At 38.5% G+C, this 25,580-nt stretch overlaps 1 protein-coding gene across 1 annotated transcript in view; it reads left to right on the top strand.

Annotated features, from left to right (window-relative positions):
- The window catches only part of LOC119838460 (la-related protein 1), an 83,029-nt gene that overhangs the window by 16,282 nt on the left and 41,167 nt on the right, over positions 1-25,580 (top strand). Inside the window, exons 2-3 of the mRNA XM_038364407.1 lie at positions 11,039-11,180; positions 12,127-12,203. Of these exons, the coding sequence (XP_038220335.1) occupies positions 11,039-11,180; positions 12,127-12,203 (219 nt within the window). The remainder of the gene's footprint in view (positions 1-11,038; positions 11,181-12,126; positions 12,204-25,580) is intronic.

Raw genomic sequence — 25,580 nt, 5'->3', positions numbered from 1 at the left:
ACGTAGACAGCTGGACAACTGGAATAACATATAGGCAACTTTTTATCCTGATATTCCCACAAGATATGGACTTACGCGGGTGAAACCGCGGGACGCAACTAGTTTTTTTATATTTAATTCAAACTTTGTACACTCACCAATGATTGGTGACAATACATTCTATAATTTCATGAGTTTAGTTTGTAAGAGCAAGTGAGATAATATGGTTCAATCTATCATTAAAGCGCTTTTTTTTTTAGTTTTTTACAAACTATGTACACACACATCCTTGCAAACTTTCGCATTTATAATATTAGTAGGATAGGATGATACAACCCATTTCATATTCCTGTATTAGTCGATACATATACAACATATAAATCCTTATACAGATCAAAAGTAAAACCGAAACCGTGACCCATCCATCTTCCATCGACTCTACTCAGTTGGTACACAGAAATAATTCACTGTTCATAAAAAGGAGCAAACGTCCAGCGCTGGTGACAGACGAAATGTCTGGCTGATGGCCAAACATCAAGCAGACGATGCGGGTGTTGCCAGCCATAATTCTAATGGTATTTTTTATTGTTAGATGGCACCACACGAGGCGCTTGGTCGTTGTTTGTTGAATGGGGCAACACTGCACTATTTAGAGCAGAGGACGATAATGCATATAGAATAAAAAAATGAAGACAATTTTTTCAGTAGTAACATCACAGTTTCTTTATGTTTAATATTTTTACTCCAAGCCTTATACTTATGGGCTGAATTTAAAGAAATATTGTAGGTATGTAAGAGTATTCATATAATCATACATACAAAATTCCGATTTGGCATGAAATCGGTCCAGTAAATGCATTGATTATCGCATTCAAACAAACGAATACTACAGTTTTTTATTATTAGAATAGATAGTATACAATACTTATACAACTACTAGCTGCACCCCGCAAACGCTGTTCTGCCATACTCTGATCATTTAGAGGTATGAAAAATAGATAAATAGTCGGCCGATTCTCAAACATACCCGATATGCACACAAAATTTCACAAGAATCGGTCAAGCCGTTTCGGAGGAGTATGGCTACGAAAACTGTGACACGAGAATTTTATATATTAGGTATCTATCTTTATATTTGTCGAAATAAATTATAACAAGAAAATTAAAACAGATACAGATATTGATATGGTTTTTCCATTATTGTAAACCGGATAAACTGTATAATTTAAAGAATGCGGTTATTTCCCTAATTAAAGTAATTTATAGCGTTGAATAATATCCATTACCTACTATGTCATGTCATATTGATTTTATGATAACTAGCTGTGACCCGCGGTTGAAACCGCGTAAGTCCGTATCCCGTAGGAATATCGGTATAAAAAGTGCCTATGTGTTATTTCAGTTGTCCAGCTATCTACGAAGCAAAATAGTATTATTATTCACCAATAGATGTCAGGAAAAAAAAAACACGAATAAAACACGAATATGACATTTTCTAAAAATGATTCCTAGCTAGATCGATTTATCGCCCCCGAAACCCCCTATATACTAAATTTCATGAAAATCGTTGGAGCCGATTCCGAGATTCCAATTATATATATATATACAAGAATTGCTCGTTTAAAGATATAAGATATCTTTAGTAGGTACTAGCGGTACGAAGGAACATAAGAACCTTTCTTGTGCTTTGACAAATTCGTAAAAACAAAATTACCCGAATGGGTCGAGCCGTTCTCGGGTGTTACGCTTATTAACACACTTGGCGATTCATTTTTATCTATATAGATATTGTTTTGTTACTATTATTTTGTATCGTTACCCCAAAATTATGAATTTTCGATGTTACACCGGTAAATTTAATAACTCGGAGCACCTCTATGGCGCAGTGGTTATCGCAGGAGCATAGGTAAGGTAGCAACTGACAGGTAGTTCGTTTAATCGGATGGCATCGATTGCAGCAATGATCCTCATTTTGGCAGGACACAGAACACTCACTTTCTTGTCTCTGAAAGAAATCTAGCAGTAATATCGATGTAAAATGTGTTGGGCCCATGCCCCACCAAGTGATACGGGACTCCACTCAAAATGAAATCGCCAAATCGACAGCGTAGCTCGTGTCTTTTCTTCTATACTTAGTAATATGGGCCAGAAATGCCAGTTGATAAAAAACCTTGTCAGAATTTGTTATCAGTATCTATCTAATACATTTGAATATGTATCCATACTAGTTAAGTAAGGCACCTACCTATCTATCAACATATACGTGTAAATTGAAAACTGTTTGGTTGTGAATATAAAATCTAGTCACTATTCAAAGTATAAAAGTATGGCGATAGTAATGCATCGACTTGCGACTAGCAACCGAATTAAAAATATAATAAAACAAACACGTAACAAAATGATTAGCGGGGCCTTGAGCGATAACGTGCTGATAACCGCCCATCGATCAAATTGCTTTAAGTTCTCAAGTAATATGTGTAATTTCCATTGATTCTCTTACTGATTTCACGATAACGATACGTCTTCTGAATCGCGCTATTGAAATGTTTCTATCCGATAATGTCCATTTGGGCCTTATCTTCTCTTCAAGAGAAGAGTGAACAAGTACCTTCTAGGGAAGCGCGCTCCATCTTAGACCACATCTCAGCTTACCATCAGGCGAGATCGTGGTCAAGCGCTTCCCTATCATGAAATAAAAAAAAAAAAAAAGGTCCTTTTATTTTCTCTTTGCTGCATTTCAAAACGCTGGCCGCGAAAATCCTGCACTTAGCCAGCGTGGTGGATTATAGCTTCAAAACTCATTGGAGGCCTGTGTCCCTGCAGTAAATATGGGCTGATGATGATGAATAAGACTTAGAACTTGGTAAATATTATGACACGTAAAAAGGACCTGAACTGCTTCGAATATATCGTCTATTAATATCTGAACAGGTACTAAAAATTCAAGCGCCTTTTCGTATGCTTTATCTAGAGCAGTCGTAAATGATTGGTGATTTCATACAGGTTTAATTCGCTCATAGTTCCGGGACTGTCCGGATTGTTAAGGTACACGTGTACTCGAGCTAGACCTCTATTAAATAATCTTGATATTGCGGGCCAGTTGCGCCCTTGCATATTTTCTTTATGAACACAGAAATTTCATGAAACAAGAGGACAAAAGATGCAAATGATGGCTTCCTTTTCTTGCTCAAAAGCAAACGGCTCTAAACAGATAGCGTTACAATTGCAAATTCGGATACATAGTTTACAAAATAGGAAACAATTACATGAAATGAAACTTTTATATACAAGCGATATGATAGCAATTAATGGTTAATTAATAGCGATTTTGCAATATACGTGATTTCGCTTCTTCACATTAATAACGAGCAAACTGTTATGTGTCTACTAGACTAGTAGATTTACTCTACTAGTCTTCTAGTTTATTATTCCTACTATAATATTATAAATGCGAAAGTTTGTAAGGATGTGTGTGTGTTTGTTGCTCTTTCACGCAAAAACTACTGTACCGATTGCAATGAAATTTGTTACGTAGATAGCTGGACAACTGGAATAATATATAGGTAACATTTTATCCCGATATTCCTATGGGATACGGACTAACGCGGGTGAAACCGCAGAGCGCAGCTAGTGATCAATATTTTTTAATAAAACAATAGGTATATGTTAAATGGTTTTGAACAATCCTGCGGTTGCTATTTCCCCATTTCCACTGGAGATATAAAACCCTAAAACCCTAGAAGATCACGGGATTCCTGCTAATATACTATGTAAGTGCATAGTGGGTTAGAATCCTACATGTTCCGTTTTTTCTGCCAGACGATATCTTCATAATATACTTGTCTCGTCTTCCTTTTTATTGATAACGGAGAGGAAGACAACTTGTCTTGTCTTCCTAAGTTACATAACAACTTCCTTATCATTACTGCTGTCCCAAAATCTTTCCAACTCGAGATTTTCGGGTACAAACGCGAAGAGCTCGTTAAAAATAGAGTTGCCGTCACAAATTCGAGTCAATGTCCAAACGTTACTATAAAAAGTGCTTTTTTAGTGGGTGTCATGTGGCGTTGTTATATCTATGTGGGGCTAGGGAACTGGCGCTGTAAGCGATCGTCCAAATGCGTTCGAGTGTTATTGGATTTATATGTTTGTATCTATTCACCATCATTACCATTACCATTACCATCACCATCACCACCAGCATCATCACCATCACCATCACCACCAGCATCATCATCATCATCATCACCATCATCATCACTGTCATCATCATCATCATCATCATCATCATCAGCCCATACATGACCACACTGCTGGCCACAGGCCTTCTATAAGAGTCTGAAATGAGAGAGTACGAAATTTAAATAATTTACAATATTATATTTAAACCTTAGTTTTTTTCAATAATTTTAATGTGCATTAAGTACCTACACAGTATCACTGATGAAACAGAGCTTACTGGATTTGTATACATACATTCACCTTTTGGCCGAGTCGGGTGAGAATCGTCTCCCATTGGTGCTTGAGCATTGCGAATGGCTATCTAGGCCGCTCGTAGATTACCTAAATCCACAGGTCTGGTCGTGATTGATCTACGATTACTAGACACAGATACAGCTGTTATGTCACAGTGATCGCTTACAGGAAGTATCCGTCAATCGGCTAAATTTACAGCGTGCGCTGTGTATGTGTGCGCGCTGCTGTGTGAACACTACGTGGCTCGTGTCCGAGCGTGTGTGTGTGCGTGTGTATATGTGTGCGAGATGCGTTAATCACATTGTTCATTGTTTGTAAAACTATGATCCTTAACATATAGATAGAAAAGTGTTCTATGTTCAAGTGTTAGTTGAAACCTTAAAAAACTTGCGTCTTTTTATATCTACTCAAGATTGTAAATACAATAGATATATATAAATATTTAATTTCTCTGCCTCCTCCGCTCTGACTTCGCCTTAGTGGTGAAGGAAAATTTACATACATACATGTAACTTTTTAATATACCACCTTCTTGCGGACTTTTTAAATACTTTTATATTTTATTTAATTTTTAGCAATTCAAATTCACATCGTAATGAATCTATCCATATGAATGATTTCACACTTACGTCACTTTCTAGCCTTCGCTAACTAGCCCCCAGATGCAAAAACATGCAATAAAACGGTTCCGTTGCGACCTGAAAGAAAGACATACAAACACAGGTATAGTAATATAGATAACTAGCTGCGCCCCGCGGTCTCACCCGCGTAAGTCCGTATCCCTTCTTCTTAAATCTTAAATTGAAAAAAAAAAATCCCGTAGGAATATCGGGATAAAAAGTTGTCTATATGTTATTCCAGTTGTCCAGCTTTCTGTTTACGTACTAAATTTCATTGCAATCGTTTCAGTAGTTTTGCGTGACACATCCTCACAAAGTTTCGCATTTATTCACCCGCGTAAGCCCGCATCCCGTATGTATATCGGTATAGAAAGTTGCCTATATGTCATTCCAGTTGTCCAGTCGTCAACGTACCAAATTTCATTGCAATCGATTCAGTAGTTTTTGCGTGAAAGAGCAACAAACACACACACACACACACACACACACACACACACACACACACACACACACACACACACACACACACACACACACACACACACACACACACACACACACACACACACACACACACACACACACACATCGTTACAAACTTTCGTATTTATAATATTAGTAGTACTTGTAGAATCATATTTTTTTGCGACTAAAAAACGAAAATCCTTCGTTTTCTTTGCATGCATCAGTGCATCTTCGAGGTATGTATCTCAAGGTCGATCGATTGTTTCAGCGATGCCGCATCACGTATTAAAGGAGTAAAATCTATTTATGCTACTGCGCGTTAGCAGCGGGCACCAGCTATTGTCGTTCTATTGCCGTGAAACGGAGCGTGCAATTTTTTATCTTACCCCGATAAACATAGCAGTTATAATCGCGATGCGTCAATGCGCAACGCATTATTTGATTTGCAATTATCGTGTGCGCAATGCGCTTAGTTTGAGGCACGATTAGGTTCGTCTGTACTAAAATTATAAAGCTAAAGTTTAAGGGGTATGGTTTATAATGTCTAAATAAAATGTAAAAAATGTATGTTGTTAGGATAATGCGTCAAATTTGATGCGATAAAAAGAAATATCTCTAAATATTTCTTTTAACGATTTAAAACCATGCTATTATAGAAAAATCGTACCGATTATTGGATCAATTTTTCTGCATGTAATATAGGTTAATAGTGATTTAATTTATTAATACAATCCATAGATTTTTATAAAAATGTATAGTTTTATTTCCGTACGATGACATATACGCATGTGTGCGTGCGGCCCTGTTTACCGACAGAGTCGTCCGAGAGTTTTTTTTCTATGTAATTTTTTAACCGATTCGTTCGGAATTAACGGTTTGCACCGGCTTCGCCTGTGTTCATCACGTACATAAAATTGTAAGGTAAACGAATTATTTGATTTCGAAACAAACAATTCTCAGCTCTTCAGCGTTACATTATTAGCATAGATAGATAGATATTTCCGCACGTTGAATGGCCTCTGAGACATGGACAAAAAACGGGCGAAACGGTTTCTGACTTGCTAACAAAAAGTGCGATCGACTATTCTGATGATATCGGAGGCAGGATGATATCGTGAGCTGTACGTACGTTTCATTTGCTCTTGGTTGCAAGAAGAGATATATAATAACACTAGACGCTCGTCCCGGCTCTCTTTATATTTTTCGAGATTTAATGACGGCTTTTCTGTGCGAGGGCATTAACGCCGATATAAATATAAAAACTGAACGATCCCAAATTGCAAATGCAATGCTTTTTAAATAGCAAAGATCGTATCGCCATTGGTAATTTTAAATGAAATGTGATATAACACACACTGTAATCTAGACTGACTGACTGACCCGCAATATTTCACAAACGATATGTAGTGTTAAGCCATGTATGTAACAGCGGGTGATTATGAGAAGTCTGTTAGTGGTTACCCGGTATTCATTGGTTTTGAACGTCTCCATGGAATCTACTGGGAACTCTATGGACAGAACACTGATACGTACCTATAGAAGTCGGCAATCCACTTGCGGGAGGAGTAAGGTTTGGGTGGTGGAAGCGCAATAAGGCGATCCACCAGCACCTTTGCCGACTATAAGACGACAAAATATATGAAAATTATCGCTTAAAAACATTGCAGTTTTAAAAATAACATTAGGATGAAATGAAGAAGGGAGAAAGAAAGAAAAATCGTTTATCACAATTATTAAATAGAAAAAAAAAGATGTGTTCAAAAAGCACGCTATTAGTTGATATATTCATTTGAAACGTTTTTCATAACAATGTTTTTCATAAACGACAGTTTTTTTTATGTCACAGTCGGCAATGGAGCTAGTGGCACGCCTGATGGTAAGCGCTACCACCGCCCATGGACATTTGTATAGGCGTAAAATCGACTACAGACCTTACGCCTCTACAAATGGATTGGCGACTTTAAATTGGGAAGGGATTAAGAAAGGATTGGCGAGAGGAATAAAGGAAAGGACTGGAAAGGGGAAGGAAAAGGATAAGGTGGTTTCCAATTCAACCGGTTTATTATTATTTTTCTATTATTATGTTTATATTGTTTGAAATCTGGTCCCATTTGAGAATCTGGTGTGGTGCCCCCGGTGACGTCGGTTACGGTATGTGTTGGCAAGGTATTATTTCTTGTGACTAAATGAGTAATTAAATTAAATTCTGGTAATAAACACTGTTGCGAATTCAACCCATTTACGTCTTACAAACTTTATTTTCTCCGTAGAAACGTTGCAAGAAGTTATTGAACGGCTAAACGCAATACAAATTATACAGACTGTAGTATGCATTAGGGCTTCCCAAATACATAGCCTAGACTCGACTGGGGTCGGTAGTGCGCAGGTGCGACTGTATGGCTAGGGGTGCACAAGGTCGGGGGTGAGTTGGCGTAATGTTTTTGGCAACCGGCACTGGACGATGTGTAAGCGAGCAATATTGCTGTTTCAATTAGAAATTTTAAAACATTTTATACAGTGTCGCCCGCCTCTTTGGTTCAGTGGTTAACGCGTGAGCGTAGAATCGAGGAGACCTGGGTTCGATTCCCGGTGGGGACGCGCAAAATGAAATGTCTCGGTCTGGCAGGACACAGAAGGCCGATCACCTACTTGTCCACAAAGAAAATCGGGCAGTGAAACAGATGTATATCATCCGTCCCATACCCCACTAGGGGAAAGAGTAACAAACATATCCTCACAAACTATCGCATTTATGATATTAAGTAGGATAGTAGGATATATTATTAAATAGGAGTAAGTAGGACTAGCTCTCCGCTTGCCGCTTCGCCCGTGTATTCAAAAGAGAACCCTATCCTATGATAAAATCTATCCCATGTCCTTTCTCAGGACTCAAACTATCTTGGTACCAAGTATCATCCAAATCGAGTGTGTTGGTTGAGGCGTGAAGAAGAGACAAACAGACTAGACTCTAAGAGTTTCCTTCGCGTTTATAATATGAGTAGGGATCTCATTTTTGAAGGCTCTTACCACATAATGATCAATGTACCAATAATATAATTACTCAAGCGGACTTCTGGCGTGACATTTTTGTTGATCCTGCCCAACGAGCGATTGTGGACTTTATACGCAAGCGATAAAGTCGTTTTTTGTGTACACGCCGGGGGCGGGTGTGTGTTACGAATTATAGCGAATTGATGTATTGGTAACGATCGCGTGCGGTGTACGGTGCGAGCGGAGGCGGTTTTACTTTAGTAGATTTTAATTTTTCAAATTTTAGTTTTATTGTTTTAGCTGACCTTCTTTCACAGGGATATGTATGATAGTCAGTCTCAACTTTAGAAAAAGTACTTTCTTTTTAAGTACTTACATTTCAATAGGTACCTAGTAGTGAGGCTAAATTCGTTGGTAATAACGCAAAAACGAAATTATATCCTATTCTACTTCCTGCTAATCCTACTAATATTATATTATATTATAATATAATGAATGCGAAAGTTTTCGAGAATGTGTGTATGTTTGTTGCTCTTTCACGCAAAAACTACTGAACCGTTTGCAAAGAAATTTGGTACGTAGACAGCTGGACAACCGAAATTCCTACGGGATGCAGACTTGCGCGGGTGAAACCGCGGGGCGCAGCTAGTAGATATATAAATCTATAAAAAATAATTCGTCGTCTAAATAACAATTTCTTCGTTTCAAAAGACATCCATTATAAGTGATTTTGAATCCTCATAATAATAGAGAAATTAATTAATTATTATCAGAGATGGACCGATGAGGAACTATGTATTTGCTTTATTGTAATCAATTTACCTTATAGTTTTTATATACCACTCAACCGGTAAAACGGGATCCTATTACTAAGCCTTCGCTGTCTGTCTGTCTATCTGTCAGTCTGTTCGTCCGTCTGTCGCCGAGCTGTATCTCGTGAACCGTGATAGGTAGAAAGTTGATATTTAAAAAAAAGATACATTTCGTTACCTCTATAAAAATATTGCTATCAAATCGAGGTTTATAAGCAATGATGATGATGCTGATGAATGATGAGATGGGATGTGTGACTTCCATTTTGTTTTTGTAGTTGCCCTTTAGCTTAAACTTTACTCACTTAGTCGCGAGTATGACTCGCGCTTGACCATTTTTTTTTTCGGTGCGCCAAGTAGGTATACTATAGGTATATGTACCAGGTAGGTATACACATAAAATCAACCGCTCAACGCCCGTAACTCGGATCACGCGCAAGGTTTTTCGACTGGGAACTGGTTCCGATATTAAAACTCGATTCGAGTCGAGATTTCAAAAATGGTGGAAGTCTGTTGCAATTCATTACGTACGAGAATAACACATATAGGAGTACTCCATTCTGCTTGCGGGTGAAACCGCGCGGCACAGTATATCCATAACATAACATGAAATAAATATAATTTGACTAGCTGTGTCGGCGAAACTCGCAACGCCATAGAATATTGTTTCGACATATTTTCCTTATCGTTCTCACCCCTCAGACCTTCCCTAGACCTCCACGGATATATCAAGAGAAAAATAAAATAAATCCATTCAGCCGTTCTCGAGTTTTAGCGAGACAAACGAACAGCAATTGAATTTTATATATAAGAATATATATCGTCGCATTCTCTATTAAGTAGGTATGCGTATGAACTGCGAGCAACGTTGCGAATTCTATCATAACAAAGTAATAAATATTATTGTAGTAAATGAATCAACATTAGTCGTTGAACTGTTTATTCGCTGCACCAGTTAAATATTGACTGAGATTGTATATAGATTATTTTATATGCTAGCACCTCGCCTCAGGTCCGCCAGGGTACACATTTTTTACATGTTTTTCAACATTTTTTATTGTTATTATATTATGCCAATTATTATTATGCCAATTCAAGCGAAGACAAATGCAACAATTCAAATAACATGAAATAATAATTGAAAATTAAACCGCCTCCTTGGTACAGTGGTTAACGCGTGAGCGTAGAACCGAGGGGCCCTGGGTTCAATTCCCGGTGGGGACGCACAAAAAGAAAATGTCTCGGTCTGTTAGGACACAGACGGCTGATCAACTACTTGTCCGTAAATAAAATCGATCAGTGAAACAGATGTACATCATCTGCCCCATACCCCACTAGGGGACACGGGACTTCACATTTTAATCAATGAAAATGCTTATGGGAATGAGATGTCGTCGCGGTATAAGTAACCTTATATCACCCACTCATTATCCTCAATATCATATCATAAAGACAAGCAAACAAATAAAATATAAATCACACTTTCGCATTTATAACATTGGTAAGGCCATATGTTACACACGGAGCTTAATCGCCCGATGAGCGAATATAAGCTGATGCATCCCCATGCACCGCACATGCTGATACCTACGCGTAACTCCAAAACGCTTCAAAGGGGATCATACGATCCGTTTGATTCTCGAAGCAGCTAAATTGTATGATACCATGGTATTAATGGCATATGTCCGTTCGCAGGTGCGCGGCGGGAGCACGGGCGTGCCGCCGCCCGCGCCGCCCGCGATACATGACCACGAGAAGCGATCGCCGCTGCTGCCGCAGCACCAGCACCAGCAGCCGCCGAGGCCGCCGGCCGTGGTCGCGCCACCGGTGGTGCCAGGTGAGTTACGTGTGTGTGTGTGTGTGTGAAAGAGAGGAAGGGAGAGTCCGTGGTTTCATTTTCTAAACTATACTGATGCCTGCCTAAATCCTTTTCCTCGCCCTTCCGAGTCCATATCTTTGTTGCCGTCGTCATTTCTTTCCTTAAAAGCCGTTTTTAAGGATTTAAGTGATCCTAACTTCTTAAAAGCGAGTGAGTCATTTGCAGCGACCCTATCTCCACGAATGTTCATGTGCGCTGGGTGGAGATAGCTTATCATCAGGCGAACCACCGGCTCTGTTTCCGTCTGTAGCGTAAAAAAAAATGCCTAATAATACTAGTACCTGTTCCCCGTGGCTTCGCTCTCGTAGTCAATGAATGGGTAAGCAAAAACATCTGCACAAAATTCCAATAATTAATTCAGAAACCAGCTGATCGCTGATCGATCGAATCCGTCAATTGTTCAGTTTTACATTCCGAAATGGCTCGCGCGTGTTGCAAAAATATCTATCCTCGTTATCAACGTATAAATAGAAATTAAATTAATTTTGATTTATTTGAGGCCGGCTTCGCGTTCGGAATTGATTGGCTGCCGTCATGCGAATTATTATACAATATTTAACAGTCGGTTACATTATTATCATATACCAGTTTGATTTAGTCTAGTTTACCTACAATAGATATAGACCGGAAGATGATAAAACCAGAAGGTTACATCTAAAATCGAATTCAGTATGAATTCAATCAACCATCAGTTCCTACTGCAAGGATACGTTTCTGGCCATAATCCAGCACGCTGGCGGGTTGGCAGATGTCACGTATCCTCACGATGTGTTTGTTCCTTCACCTTCCTTCAGTGTTGAAGTGAATAACGTGCTGATAAATTGAAAAATCTATTCATTTCCTTGATTTTTCGCTTTAGTCCGAGGAGCACCGTGCCCATAATTAATACATGTTTGTATTGCAGCCACGGAGCCTGCAGCCCCGCCGCCGCCTAAACCCACCGTCGTCAAGGCGACCAAGAACGTTAAAATCAATCAAAAGGTATGTGCTCTGTTATTTTGCTTCTTTATTATTATAATAATTCTAGCTACGCCCCGCGGTTTCATCCGCGTAAGTCCGTATCCCGTAGGTATATCGGGATAAAAAGTAGCCTTTATGTTGTTCCAGTTGTCCAGCTATCTACGTACCAAATTTCATTGCAATCGGTTTAGTAGTTTTTGCGTGAAAGAGCAACAAACGCACACACATCCTTACAAACTTTCGCATTTATAATATTAGTAGGATTAAGTAGGATATTATATATAGTAGGATGGTTATATTTCAGGTATTTGCTTGCGTTTCATATGGAATGTATAAGGAATATTACTGTGAAGGTCCTCTTAACGAATAGTACTGAAAATGTATGGAGCAAATGGTTTAATATGTTTTGTTGATAAGGAATTTTGTGGAGGTTTATAAAGCGCTACAGAGTGCAGGGTGATCGAATGGGAGGAAGCACGTTATGGACGATTTTCTTTCTTGTTTTTGCGCGTTTTTTATTTAAAAATATGAAGTTTTAAACCCTCTTCTACATGTTACAATAATTATCTATTATCTAACTATTTGTCATGACTAAAATTCAAAGTATTAAGTCGAGAGTAATACCTGTTTTATACAAGTAAGTTAACTTATATTCAGGAATAATGTAATTAAGTAGACCCCTCCACGAATTGGTTAAATTTCTAAGAAGTGTCCCTAACTCGAGTGTTGGGGTGTGACCCTCATAATTAGAACTCGTGTGCGTGTTACAACATTAGGTTATAATGTGAACACTAAAACGAGACCTGGATGTTCATGCCGCATGACATGCCGTCTTGCGTGATCGTCTCGTTCTGCCTGAAAGTTTCATGCTTGCATGTCATGCATGATGTCAGGGTTCAGCCATAAATGACGTCACACGAATTTTGAATTTAACCAACCCATACAAACAAATACCCAACTAGACTGACATATGCCAAAACTCCCCTCCCCCTCCCTCTGTTGTGGATTTTTCAATAAGATAAAACCGCGTCACGGTAGCGTAGTAGTCTTTTTTTTTTATGTCATAGTCGGCAACGGAGCTGGTGGGTCGCCTGATGTTAAGCGCTACCACCGCCCATGAACATTTGGAGAGGCGTAAGGTCAATTGCAGACCTTTCGCCTCTACAAATGGATTGCCGACTTAAGTGGTAAGGGATAAGGAAATGATTGATGAGAGGTATGAAGGAAAGGACTGGGAAGGGTGAGGAAAAGGATATGGGCCTCAGGGCCCAGTCTTAACGTGTGACGTCATAAAACTTGTGACCCCCCTACCCCTCGTCACATAATGTCACATTTCTGAGTTACTCCGCCGCCTCTTCACGTGTGACGTAATCCGTACATGACAGTTTAGCATTTGGACAGTTCTGGACCTTCTGTTCTGATACTTTCCCAGTTCCTACTCATACTGATCGTATGTCATTCGAGTATTGTATGATGAAAACGCATGTGTAACTAGCCTATAATTTGTTTATATAATAAATAGCCTTCCTCAATAAATGGGCTATCTAACACTGAAAGAATTTTTCAAATCGTACCAGTAGTTCCTGAGATTAGTGCGTTCGAACACACAAACAAACAAACAAACTCTTAAGCTTTATATAATATCAGTATAGATTATATCGACAGCTCGATCAGGGGAAATACAATAATATAAATAATATAACTATTTGGCCGGTATAGTAAACCGCCAATGCCGTAGGTACGCCGCTGTAGGTGCCGTGCGAAAACACGTTCTCATTCGGACCGCCATTGTTTGTCGTTAGTGATGTGCTGTGCGTGTTACGATAAGTTTTGTTATTTACTTGGTCATAATGTTCAGCAGTGGTGGCTCAGTGGTGAGAACCTCGGACTTCAAAATCGATAAGTCGAGGTTCGAGACCGGGGCGAGCGTGCAGGAAATAAATTGATTTTTCAATTTATCTGCACATGTGAATTACATCACCACTGCTTAAAACGGTGAAGGAAAAATCGTGAGGGAGTTCAGGGTACAAATGGGGGGAGTGTTGGTCGAGATACTTTCTTAGCGCATGCCTACATGAGAGTGGCTATCTGCATGCCATATTTCAGCCCGATCGGTCCAGTACGGGCTGAGCTTTTATAGGTCTGTCAGTCACCTTTGCGTTTTATATCATTAATAATATAAATGATTTTCTTGATTTTTTTTTGTGGTCACAATCAGACGGCCCGTATTTGTTTTTAAAGATAATAAAAAAGTACAATTAAATTAGTACTAGGATGTTAAAGCATCACGCGCACACATTTTGCACGCAAAAGTTTTTTTTTTTTATAAAACATGTAATAAAAAGCGATCCTTTGTCATAAACCCAACAACGACAGTGTATTGTGTTCAGATAGATGGTACTTTCAATTGGCTATCACAAACAAATCCAAACCGTGTTGAATAATAATTGGTTTGTATAGTTCTGTTGTTAAGAGATAACATTTAATGATTTTCTAATTAAGCCGCCGATAGCGATCGGAATTACCTATGACTTGTACACTTATCAGTTATTTATGTTAATTGCATTTTAATAATTGTTTATACATACATACGCACATCCTATTTGTGCGTCCAATCGAGAGTCAATTTGGGTTAGTGTAAAAGGTAAAGTACCTTAATGCATTGTCGCCATATGCGGTGTTTGCTAAAGTTTAGAGTTGAGTGTATTCCGGGCTGTTTAATCGGGTGATTAATAGATAGACAAACGAACAAACAAAGACTACGAAAACTATTATGTACATTGAATTCATTTGCTTTTGCATGGTGAAGAAACAATCATCAAATAATAGCTCTTTTAAGATGGAAATAAACCGGTTGAGTTAGTCAAAGTAATGCAAATAGAAGCTATAGGTACCAATGTGCTCATGCATAGTTTCAAAAATCTAAAGTTACATTGCATTCGTAAAGTTTTCTTATTGGTCAATTTGATTACTGTAGTTCTAAAAATATAAAGTAAATTTATGTCATTGACATATTCGTATAGAATACGTTCGAAGTATTTGCAATTTACGTGCATTTTGACCTTGCTCGGAATCGTATATCGAAAATATTGCAACCGGTGCAGCCGTAAAAGTGAATTAATATTCACCCATTGTCGGTAAACATTTCGCATCACTAGGGGACGCCAGTCGTCCGCCGAGCGGCTTTGATGTCGGTCGCGTGCCCGCATAATTCGAATATCGAATTAGAATAGAACTTTTATTTGAATTCCGAATTTAAATTTAAAAAGTTCTCGGTCCGAACGCGCGTGTGTTGTCGCGGTGCTATTTTCGCTCACGTAAATACGCCAAAAACGCGTTCCGCCGCGTCGCGCTCGTTCTAATTTATTTTTAAATCGATTGAACGTGGTTCAACTGCACAATACATAGGTGCTTAGCAGCCAGTAATACAAGTAAACAAACGTTGCGTAACCGATGCATAATTTTCGAATATAGAATGTTGCCATATTGTTATTTTTGAAATTCGTATATTTTTCCAGTGTTGTGTTTGTGTGTGTTATCGCTTTATGAATAGATTCTTTATTGGTCAGATTTGTTCCGGTGGAATAAATTGGAATGGTGTTTCACGGTTTGAGTTTACAATGCTTTTAATATAGGAGATTGGTTTTTATTTTTGTTATTGTGTACGATTATGATGTGGTGATAGAGAAATTACACAGGTGCTATTTGAGTGGATTCGCATTCGAATTGCAATATGCATGAATTAATATTCGATTTATGCGTTCGTATTTGCATATTTTATTTTAAAGAACACTTTATTTGCGCAAGCGGAATCTGATTTTTTCGCAATAATATTGGTTAATAATATTTTTCAAAAATAGCCGTTTATATTTAAATATAGCATACGTTTATCATAAAAGCAAATAAACATTTTCCTTTCTCTTCAATACATAGTATCTACAACAAAATCAGATGAAATCGAAACTTGATGAAAAATAAGATTACTATTGGCCATGAAATGCTGAAATTGTAGAAGGTATATTATTTGAGAATGTTAGTTGTAAAAAATCTAATTTAATTGTGAAATTTCACAAGTATATATAATTATTTCTTAAAAAAAAGAACCCGGATGTACCTTGTACCACTACAGCGTTTAATATGCGAGTAAATGACAATAATTTCCCATCAAGCACAAATAGAATCTCGTCAACCGATCGAAACCCCAACGGAGTTATCGAGTAACGAAACCCAAAAAATAAAATCCGATACCAGCTGTAAATGTAACTGTTATCTATAAACTGTTTTATATAAAACTGCTGCTAGCTGACACCCGGCAAACGCTGTACTCTGCCTTACTCTTATCATTTAGCGGTATGAAAAATAGACGTTGGCCATATGGGCACACAAAATTTCATAAGGATCGCTCCAGATGAGAGGAGTATGCGAACGAATACTGTGACACGAGAATTTTATATATATAGAAAATATATTATAATAATATAATCCTATCCTATCCTATCCTACCACCTTACTAATCCTATCCTGCTTCCTACTATCCTTTCTACTTAATATTATAAATGCGAAAGTTTGTAAGGATGTGTGTGCGTTTGTTGCTCTTTCACACAAAAAACTACTCAACCGATTGCAATGAAATTTGGTACGTAGATAGCTGGACAACTGGAATAACATATAGACAACTTTTTATCCCGATATTCCTACGGGATACGGACTTACGCGGGTGAAACCGCGGGGCGCAGCTAGTGTTTACTAGAATAATGTTCTTGCTCTTAAGCTATCGGATATATCTCATTGTTTTTACACGCTTTTTATTAGCTTCACCTGTATGTTGTTTGTAACCGACTTCTTTGGGCGCGATTTTGACCCACTTTAAACGGCCAGATTTCGTTTAAACTTTGTAGATTTATTGAGGACCGATGACAATACACTAATTTGATAAAATCATTCCAGTTTTCAATTTGCAAAATATGATTTTTGTCAAAGCGTGTTTTTTAGTTTTTTTAAACTATTATATTTTATTTTGGTGTATAGACTAGAAACGTCATTATGTATGCATAGTTTCATTTATTTAGATTCATACAGTATTCATACATTCATTCATACAGTATATAGGGTCGCGCACGATAGGGGTAATTCTTACGATATCGTAGCTCGGCCGAAGCTTTGGAATAACTGCGCGCAGCCGCGCGGTACGTTAACACGCTATAGAATGGATGGATGGATGGATGGATGGACGGCCCGCCACAACGTTCCTGTTACATTCGCCTATATTTGAATGTAAAAATTCATTATCGAACAATGTATTCTTGTCATATTAAATGGGTATTTGTGTTTAGCGAAAAAATCTAACGGTTAATGTTTATAAACTGCACACACCGTCCAGTCGTCACTGTCTGCACATTCGCGACCGTTGTACGCTGAATGCAACCAGATGTGTAGGTGTAAATTGCGTTACGACCATTTGTATGAACTACTACACTGTTGGATAGTAGTTCGTATGGGAGAAGGCACGAATAGGGGGAAGCTAGCAGCGGAGAAGTACCCTACAAAAAATCAGTTTGAAATAGTAGCATGCTGCTGTGAATTGTTCGGTTAGTGGGGGAGCCGGAGGCCCGTTTCTTTTTCCTCTCCCTTCCCAATCCATTCTTTCCTTGCAGTCGTCAATCCTTTATCTATTTCCCCTTAAAAGCGGGCAGCGCAATCGCAGAGGCACTACGTCTACACTACGTCTCCGAATATTAATGGGCGGTGTTGATCGCTTACCATCAGGCGAACAACCAGCTCAGTTGCCCTTTCGTGGTATAAAAAAAGTATTACCATGGTACTGGTACCGCTGGTAGTAGCTGCATGGAGTTTATATTACATTGGCAAGTATCCGTGACGCGATGCGCTAAGGGTCATTGGCTAAAGGTCGTACAGTGTTTACCAATAAAACGATGGTATTCAAATAACAGCGTCCAGCGGCCCTCGTACTTGAACTCTTGCAGGGGTCCATCTTTACCCCTCACCCAATTGCGAGTGCTATGTAATTGGGTGCTTTATACTTAGGGTTGTCAACTTTGTGAAATAAGAAATGAAATAGCGTAATATTACAAAATTGACGGAATGTGTTGAAATTTTAACGTTTTTATAACATGTTTAGTGCGAGAAGTATTACAGACGGACAGGATATGTAAGGATACATACATACAAACATACAACGAAACAACGTTTCTACAGTTTTCTGTTTTTTTTTCCTTTTAACGCAGTAGTTGTGCATAGCGAAGAGTAGAGTATATACGAAAGATACTGACGGAACATTCACTCACTATCGCAGTGTTATATGGTTACGTTCAGACTGTTTGACATTTTATACCTCGTCTAGTTGTAGGTAACCTAGAGTTACCCCATACGAACGTATCCCCTCGTTCGCTGATGCGATTACATCACACATGCATACAGACAACCGCATATATTGAATCACATCTCCACGCCGTGCCTGCTTGTGTGAGTGCGCGTGTTGCGCGCGTGTGCGTTGACCGCAGGTCGGCGTTTGATACGGTATGGTCTACATCTATAGATTTTTCGATGTTATATTGTATCGTAATTGGTCTTATAAAGATTGGATTTATATTGTCGGAATATGTAATTTGCGGATGTAAAACTAAGATATCTAAGTTGTAAATTTCTGATGCGTGGCAATCAATTAGGTCCAAGTCTCCCTATTGAGATGTCTACAAACAAACGCAATTCATGTAACGGTTTTTAGTTTCCAAGTTTAACACATATTCGTTAAGCGGATGCCCATATACTTTTTATTACCCTTCCCAGTCCTTTCCTATATTCCTCTCATCAATCCTTTCCTAATCCCTTACCATTTAAAGTCGACAATCCATTTGTAGAGGCGAAAGGTCTGCAATTGACCTTACGCCTCTCCAAATGTTCATGGGCGGTGGTAGCGCTTACCATCAGGTGACCCACCATCTCCATTGCCGACTATGACATAACAAAATAATGATAATGAATTGAATGAATCAGTAAATTTAACCACTACAGGATTATATATACCTATCACCTAGGATACATAAGCTGTCTTAAAGTAAATTATCTTAAAAAGCATGTCGTCTAACCAGTTGATCCTTGGACATGACAGTTTTCTCACTACACCTTCCTTCATCCATTGAAGCTATAGAGCAAGAACTTACATAGAAAAGGTTCTAGACGTTCGTCTATTCTCGCATCTTGGCCTTTCGATGTCGGCCACCGCTAAAATTGCTAATCAGGAGAGTCCCAATTAACTGGTGGTAAATATCAAACGTTCGTGGAACCAGACGTGTCGCGCACTCAACATCGGCCATAATATTTCAACTGCATTCTAGCAACAGCGACGACTTTGCGTAGTCGGTCAGCTAAAGGTCACGTGTGTGTACGCTAAAAAACGAACGGCGAAATGTCAGACCCGTATGTTTCTTAATGCGAATGTTAATTTATGTCCAATCCTACTTAATATTATAAATACGAAAGTTTGTGAGTATGAGTATGGGTATGTATGTTTGTTTGTTACCTTATCACGCAAAAACTGCTGAACCGATTGCAATGAAATCTGGTACGTAGATAGCTGGACAACTGGAATAATACATAGGCAACTTTTTATCCCGGTATTCCTACGGGATACGGACTTATTCGCGTGAAACCGCGAGGCGCACTAGCTGCGCTTATAGTGATGAGTTATTGTGTCCGACCAAGGTGATATTTTGTATGATGGCTTGGATAGTCAGTCCCATCCCATCCGACGGTTATTTGAGTTTTGTTAAAATCTGTTGCTGTTGTCTGCTGGTTATTGGATTAAGCCTTTCAGCGATTTTTTAACGAGTTAAAAACCATTTTGACGCTTTGGTGATAAAGTTATTGATAGGTATACCTTTTTTTAAATACTAATAAGTGTTTAGACAGAGAGTAATAGCTTGCAAGGGGTGTATTGTTACCGGTGGTAATGAATGTGGTCCACGAGTGCTAGACGCACTAGCAAGAAGTCGAATAGAATAATTAAATGCATAAGATTGAATTAATTATCTGTGCCCACTGATTGTATACGTCATTACAGTTTTTTTTTTAAATAAATTATCTGAAAGCTCTTGAAATTTCGTGGCTATTTGCATACGAAACGCATTTTGGTAAAGTTCAACCGGCACGCGGCTGTCATTAGAAATAAAATGTCAGATAATGTTCTTTTTTTACTATATAAAAATAAGTCGGGTTTTCCTTCCTGACGCTATAACTCCAAAACGCACGAACCGTTTTCCACGGTTTTGCATTCATTGGAAAGGTCTCGGGCTCCGTGAGGTTTATAGCAAAGAAAATTCAGGAAAAATTTTAACAGAAAAGCGGGCATTATTTCATATACAGCCATCTGGTGGCGAAACGGAATTCGCCGGGTTTGCTATTAAATATATATATATATATAATTCCTAGAAACAATCGTATGCGGTGATATTATCACATCCTTAATCAGACGTACTGCTAAGATATAAAGTATTATTAGGGCGTTATTAAATCAGGACCCGATGGACGACTTTGTTGTGTGTTATTAAGCTCACCCTTTTGTGTGTTTTAAGGGACGAATGTCTTTAATCTTAAATAATATTGAGAGTTCAATTATAATACATATATAAATAATATAAATATATAAAACTCTGAGGTGACTGACTGACTGATTGACTGACATAATGATCTATCAACGCACAGCCCAAACCACTAGATGGGTCGAGCTGAAATTTGGCATGCAGATAGATGTAATGACGTAGGCATGCGCTAAGAAAGGATTTTGATAAATTCTACCACCAAGGGAACAAAATAGGGGATGAAAGTTTTTACCATGAAAATATTACGACCGCGCGGGCAAAGCTGCGGTTAACAGCTAGTGAAATATAAAGACACCTCTCACATTTTCCTTCTTTAATCACAATTACAAGTATTTCCAGTAACAGTGTATCATACGATCGTCACGTAAACCGTTTGTCTCCGTATAAAATTGATATCAGAACGCACCACTCTACTGTTGAACGGGTAATTCGTGAAATCGTAATTAAACACGCTGTTAACACTACAGCCAGTTATTAGCCAGTCAAATTGGCATCCTTATTGCGCCGATTACGGTTGGTTGGTTGGTTTCCTTTGGAGTTCTGTAAGCATTTAAAAACTGTGGTGGTGTGCTGTGAAATATTCGTGTCTTCCAGACATGGTAAAATGCGTATCAACATTCATCATCATCATCATCATCATTATCAGCCCATATATGATCCCAATGCTAGGGACACAGGCCTCCTATGTCTGGCAGATGTCACATGCCGTCGAGCTTTTGATTCTTGGACATGCCGGTTTCTTCACGATGTTTTCCTTCACCGTTTCAAGCAGTGGTGACGTTATCCACATGTGAAGATAAGTTGAATAATATATTATAATAGTTAAAAAAAAATAAAAAACACGCTTTTATCATATTTTGCAAATTGAAAAATGGAATAATTTTATCAAATTAGTCCATTGTCATCGGTCCTCAATAAATATACAAAGTTTGAACGAAATCTGGCCGTTTAAAGTGGGTCAAAATCGCGCCCAAAGAAGTCGGTTACAAACAAACATACAAACATACAGGTGAAGCTAATAAAAAGCGTGTAAAAATCAATTTATTTCCTGCACGCTCGCCCGGTCACGAACCCCGAATTATCGCTTTTGAGGTCCGAGGTTCTCACCACTGAGCCACTACTTCACTACTGTAATAAAATACGTATCAGTCTATTAAAAAAAAAACTGCAAAATGTTTGACATCATCATTGTTACAAGGACGTGTAGAGAGAAGAATTAACGCAGAATTTCAGCGGATTATTACAATGCCATATGTGTGTCATCAAACCAACTCTATAGTGTCTCTTGTGTTGATGTATCTTAAAGTTATCATTCCCCTTTAGTCGCAAACAAACAAACCCGTGAAATACAACTTGTATACGGTTTGATTTATACCAGAGCTGAGGTATAATTAGTATTGCTCAAATATTTTAATCGTAGCTTGGCATAGTGGTGACCTTTACCAAACCGCAAGCATGAAATATGTATGTTTGGTCCTAATTTAAGATGGATTAGATAGCCATTTCAATTTGATTATGAAGTTACCTTATATGGAGATCGTGGTATCCTATCCTACTTATAATATTATTAATGCGTAAGTTCGTAAGGATGTGTGTGAGTTTGACGCTCTTTCACGCAAAAACTACTCAACCGATTGGAATGAAATTTGGTACGTAGACGGCTGGACAAATGGAATAACATATAGGCAACTTTTTATCCCGATATTCCTACGGGATACGGTCTTACGCGGGTGAAACCGCGGGGCCAGGCAGCTAGTGAATTTATGTCTGGACAAAGTGAGTAAATATTCCTGTACCCATGCTAGACACATGAACTGATTTATTGAAGAGTAGTTTTGGGAAGTGGTTTTCTGGAAAACTGAGGAGTCATATTTGAAATGCCTTTACCGTTACAATAGAAATTTTTTCGAGACTTATATGGACTCCGATTGATAAACTTGCACTCGTTTCAACCCAGGGCGAGGTAGTCTAGACGAGCGGATATTAATTTGGCAAACAATTATTGTATGTTGTACATGTGTTGTTGGAACTTTGAAGATACCTACGCAACGTGCATTTAAATTAGCCGGTTATTCAATGTGTGACGGAATGCACGAGGAAAGTGGAATATGGTCCAGTTTGGTAGGAAAATCCGGTAGCTAATGGGACGCCCCGATACAATGTTGACAAAAGGTTATATTTCAGCATAGATGATATAATGCTGTTTCTTTTTAAAGTTGGATGTATTTGAATTGTGGTGATGTACCTTTACTTATAGGTGTGATTAATTGGACACTATAGAGTTGGTTCGATCTGATTTTCAAACTGTATCGAGCGTAGGTAGGGTTGATGGATAGTCGATACACTAGGATTAGTAATGCAGCTAGGTTGTACTTAGTATGTTGTGTACAAATTAAATTTTTAGTTTTATAGCATTGAAATGCTTTATAAATGAGAAATTTTTTGAAAGAATAGAAAAAATTCGATCACGAGGCAGGATTCGAACCTGCGTTTCTTTCCTAACCGTAGCAACGCCTAGCCTCTCGGCCACCCGTGATCCTGCCACAATTTTGCCACAAAAAAAAAAATTCTCAAAAATTTCTCATGTTGTGTACAGTTTTTCTGAATCCATTTCATTAAACGGTTCCTGCATTTTGCTTGTTTTGTCTTTTAGAGGTCCCAGAAAACATTACCTAAAGATAATGTCTTCTCGTTGGACACGTTCGAGTGGTTCATGTCATCTTATTTAGTGAATGTAGTCGTAATTCAATTCAATCAGGATATACGCTACAAAGTTTGTACAGATATGCAAGTAGCATATGCTAGGTAGTGCCCGCAGAGCGGCACAAAAATGAAATGTACAAGTAATTTGTATTTCCACAGTCTAGTAATCCATTCAGTCTTTTCTATATAGTTTAAAAGCGATGCTTTTTTAAATTATAAATGAAGATTATTCAAGGAACAGAAAAAAATCCATCATGAGGCGGGATTCGAATCTCGCGCGTCTTTTCCCGTACTTTGGCAACGCCTGATTGATCATGATTCCACCTCAGTAATCGGACGGTAAACAGCCCGAGCTACATAAGCCATGTTTTTAGCAGCTCGGGACATCATTTAGAGACTGCCGCGCGCGTGATAATGTTGGTTCCATCATTACTATATTATTTACTATTATTGATTTTTTTGAAAATCGTAACCTCTTTCGACTTTTACTACGAGATCACAGGCGTTGTACCACCGCATGCTGTCACTTATGTACTGTAGTTTTTACCTACCTATATGCATGTTCGTTTCGTAAACTCGTTAAAGTTGTGTAAAATGTTACGGGTCGGACCGGTTCGGTCGACAGGTGAACGCAGCGCGCCGCCGGCAACGGATAGTAATGAATTGGTAATTAGCGACGATTTTTGTATGGCGAACTTGCGGCTGTGTGTGTGTGTTTGTGTGTGTTTGTTTGCGTGGATACAATTTGCTGATGCTTCAGTTTTAATATCGCCTTAATTCAATTGCATGGTTGCTATGTCAGATGTCTTCGTAACGTGGAAATGTAAGGTGGCATACATTAATAATACGTAAGTTTTAACGGTGCTAGAACTAATAAATTATCGATCCACGTGCAGTCTAAACTGTTGTCGCTCCTCAGTAATTTTCCTTTTTTCAATACTACAAGGTCAAAACATTTGAGGATATTTCTGTTGAAATGGTATTGGTAGGTGCTGTGGTGGAATAAAAGAGGCTGTGGTCTTAGCCATAACACGCCTCCTGAACCTGTGTTCCCGGACGCGTATAATCTGGGGGGTCTTCAAGGGTGGACTGAACCTGGTACCTTCTAGGGAAACACGCTCCATCTTACGCTACATCTACGCTTATTAGCAGGCGACGTGGTAGTCAAGCGCTTACCTATTGTAGATAAGAAAAAACTGTGTAGCTCAGCTGTGTCTGTTAGCTGGCTGGTTGACTAGCTGGCTCGTGTTATTGTTAACGTAAATGTTGTTCTTAAATGTAGGCTTTTATTTTATCTGTCGCCAATTTGCATCGTGGTTTCTATGCGTTTCGTACATTTTAGTGTGTTTGCACATAAATTCAGTGTGGCATTAAAATCATTTAAAGTAACATTAAATTAGTAAAGATGGAGAACCATTTTTTTATTTACAACCGGCTATCCGCCCCGGCTTCGCGCGTGGTATGTCCTTTCTCTCCATAAGAAACTTCTTTGTGCCTTAACTGAAAGGAAAAAAAAAATAACAACCGAATTGGCCGCGCCGTACTCGAGTTTAAAGCTTAGCATTAATTTTTATTTATACAGATTTCTCAAACAATATATCCTTGTCAAACAGATTTACCAAAGAAGAAAGAATTCCACTCCATCTTCATTTGATTCCTACCAATCATACAAACTTCTTAACTGGAATTTTCTCGACATCAATACAGGTAGAGCTAGTTACTACCCGCGGATACACCTAGGCCATTAAAACACATACTAACGGATGCTACATGCTACAGGTTTCTTATCGCGCACTGACGCGTCTGGTTCGCTTTCATAAAGAGATAATGAAACGGGCGTTAACTAGAATAACAGTTTTACATAATATTGTGTTCAAGGCGTTTGATGACCGGCCAAGATTTAATTATAGGCTATATGTACGTTTGGTCGTCAAGGTGTTGCGGCGGTTTGTCTGCACGCCGGCACGTCTGGACGCTCTCGTGTCAGACTCTTAATTTAATATTACACTAGCTGTGACCCGCGGTTGAAACCGCGTAAGTCCGTATCCCGTAGGAATATCGGTATAAAAAGTGCCTA

Source organism: Zerene cesonia, unplaced genomic scaffold, assembly GCF_012273895.1.
Source record: "Zerene cesonia ecotype Mississippi unplaced genomic scaffold, Zerene_cesonia_1.1 Zces_u003, whole genome shotgun sequence".
Taxonomy (NCBI): Eukaryota; Metazoa; Arthropoda; class Insecta; order Lepidoptera; family Pieridae; genus Zerene; species Zerene cesonia.
Note: the sequence above shows the minus strand (reverse complement) of the source record. Positions and strands in the feature narration are given on the sequence as shown.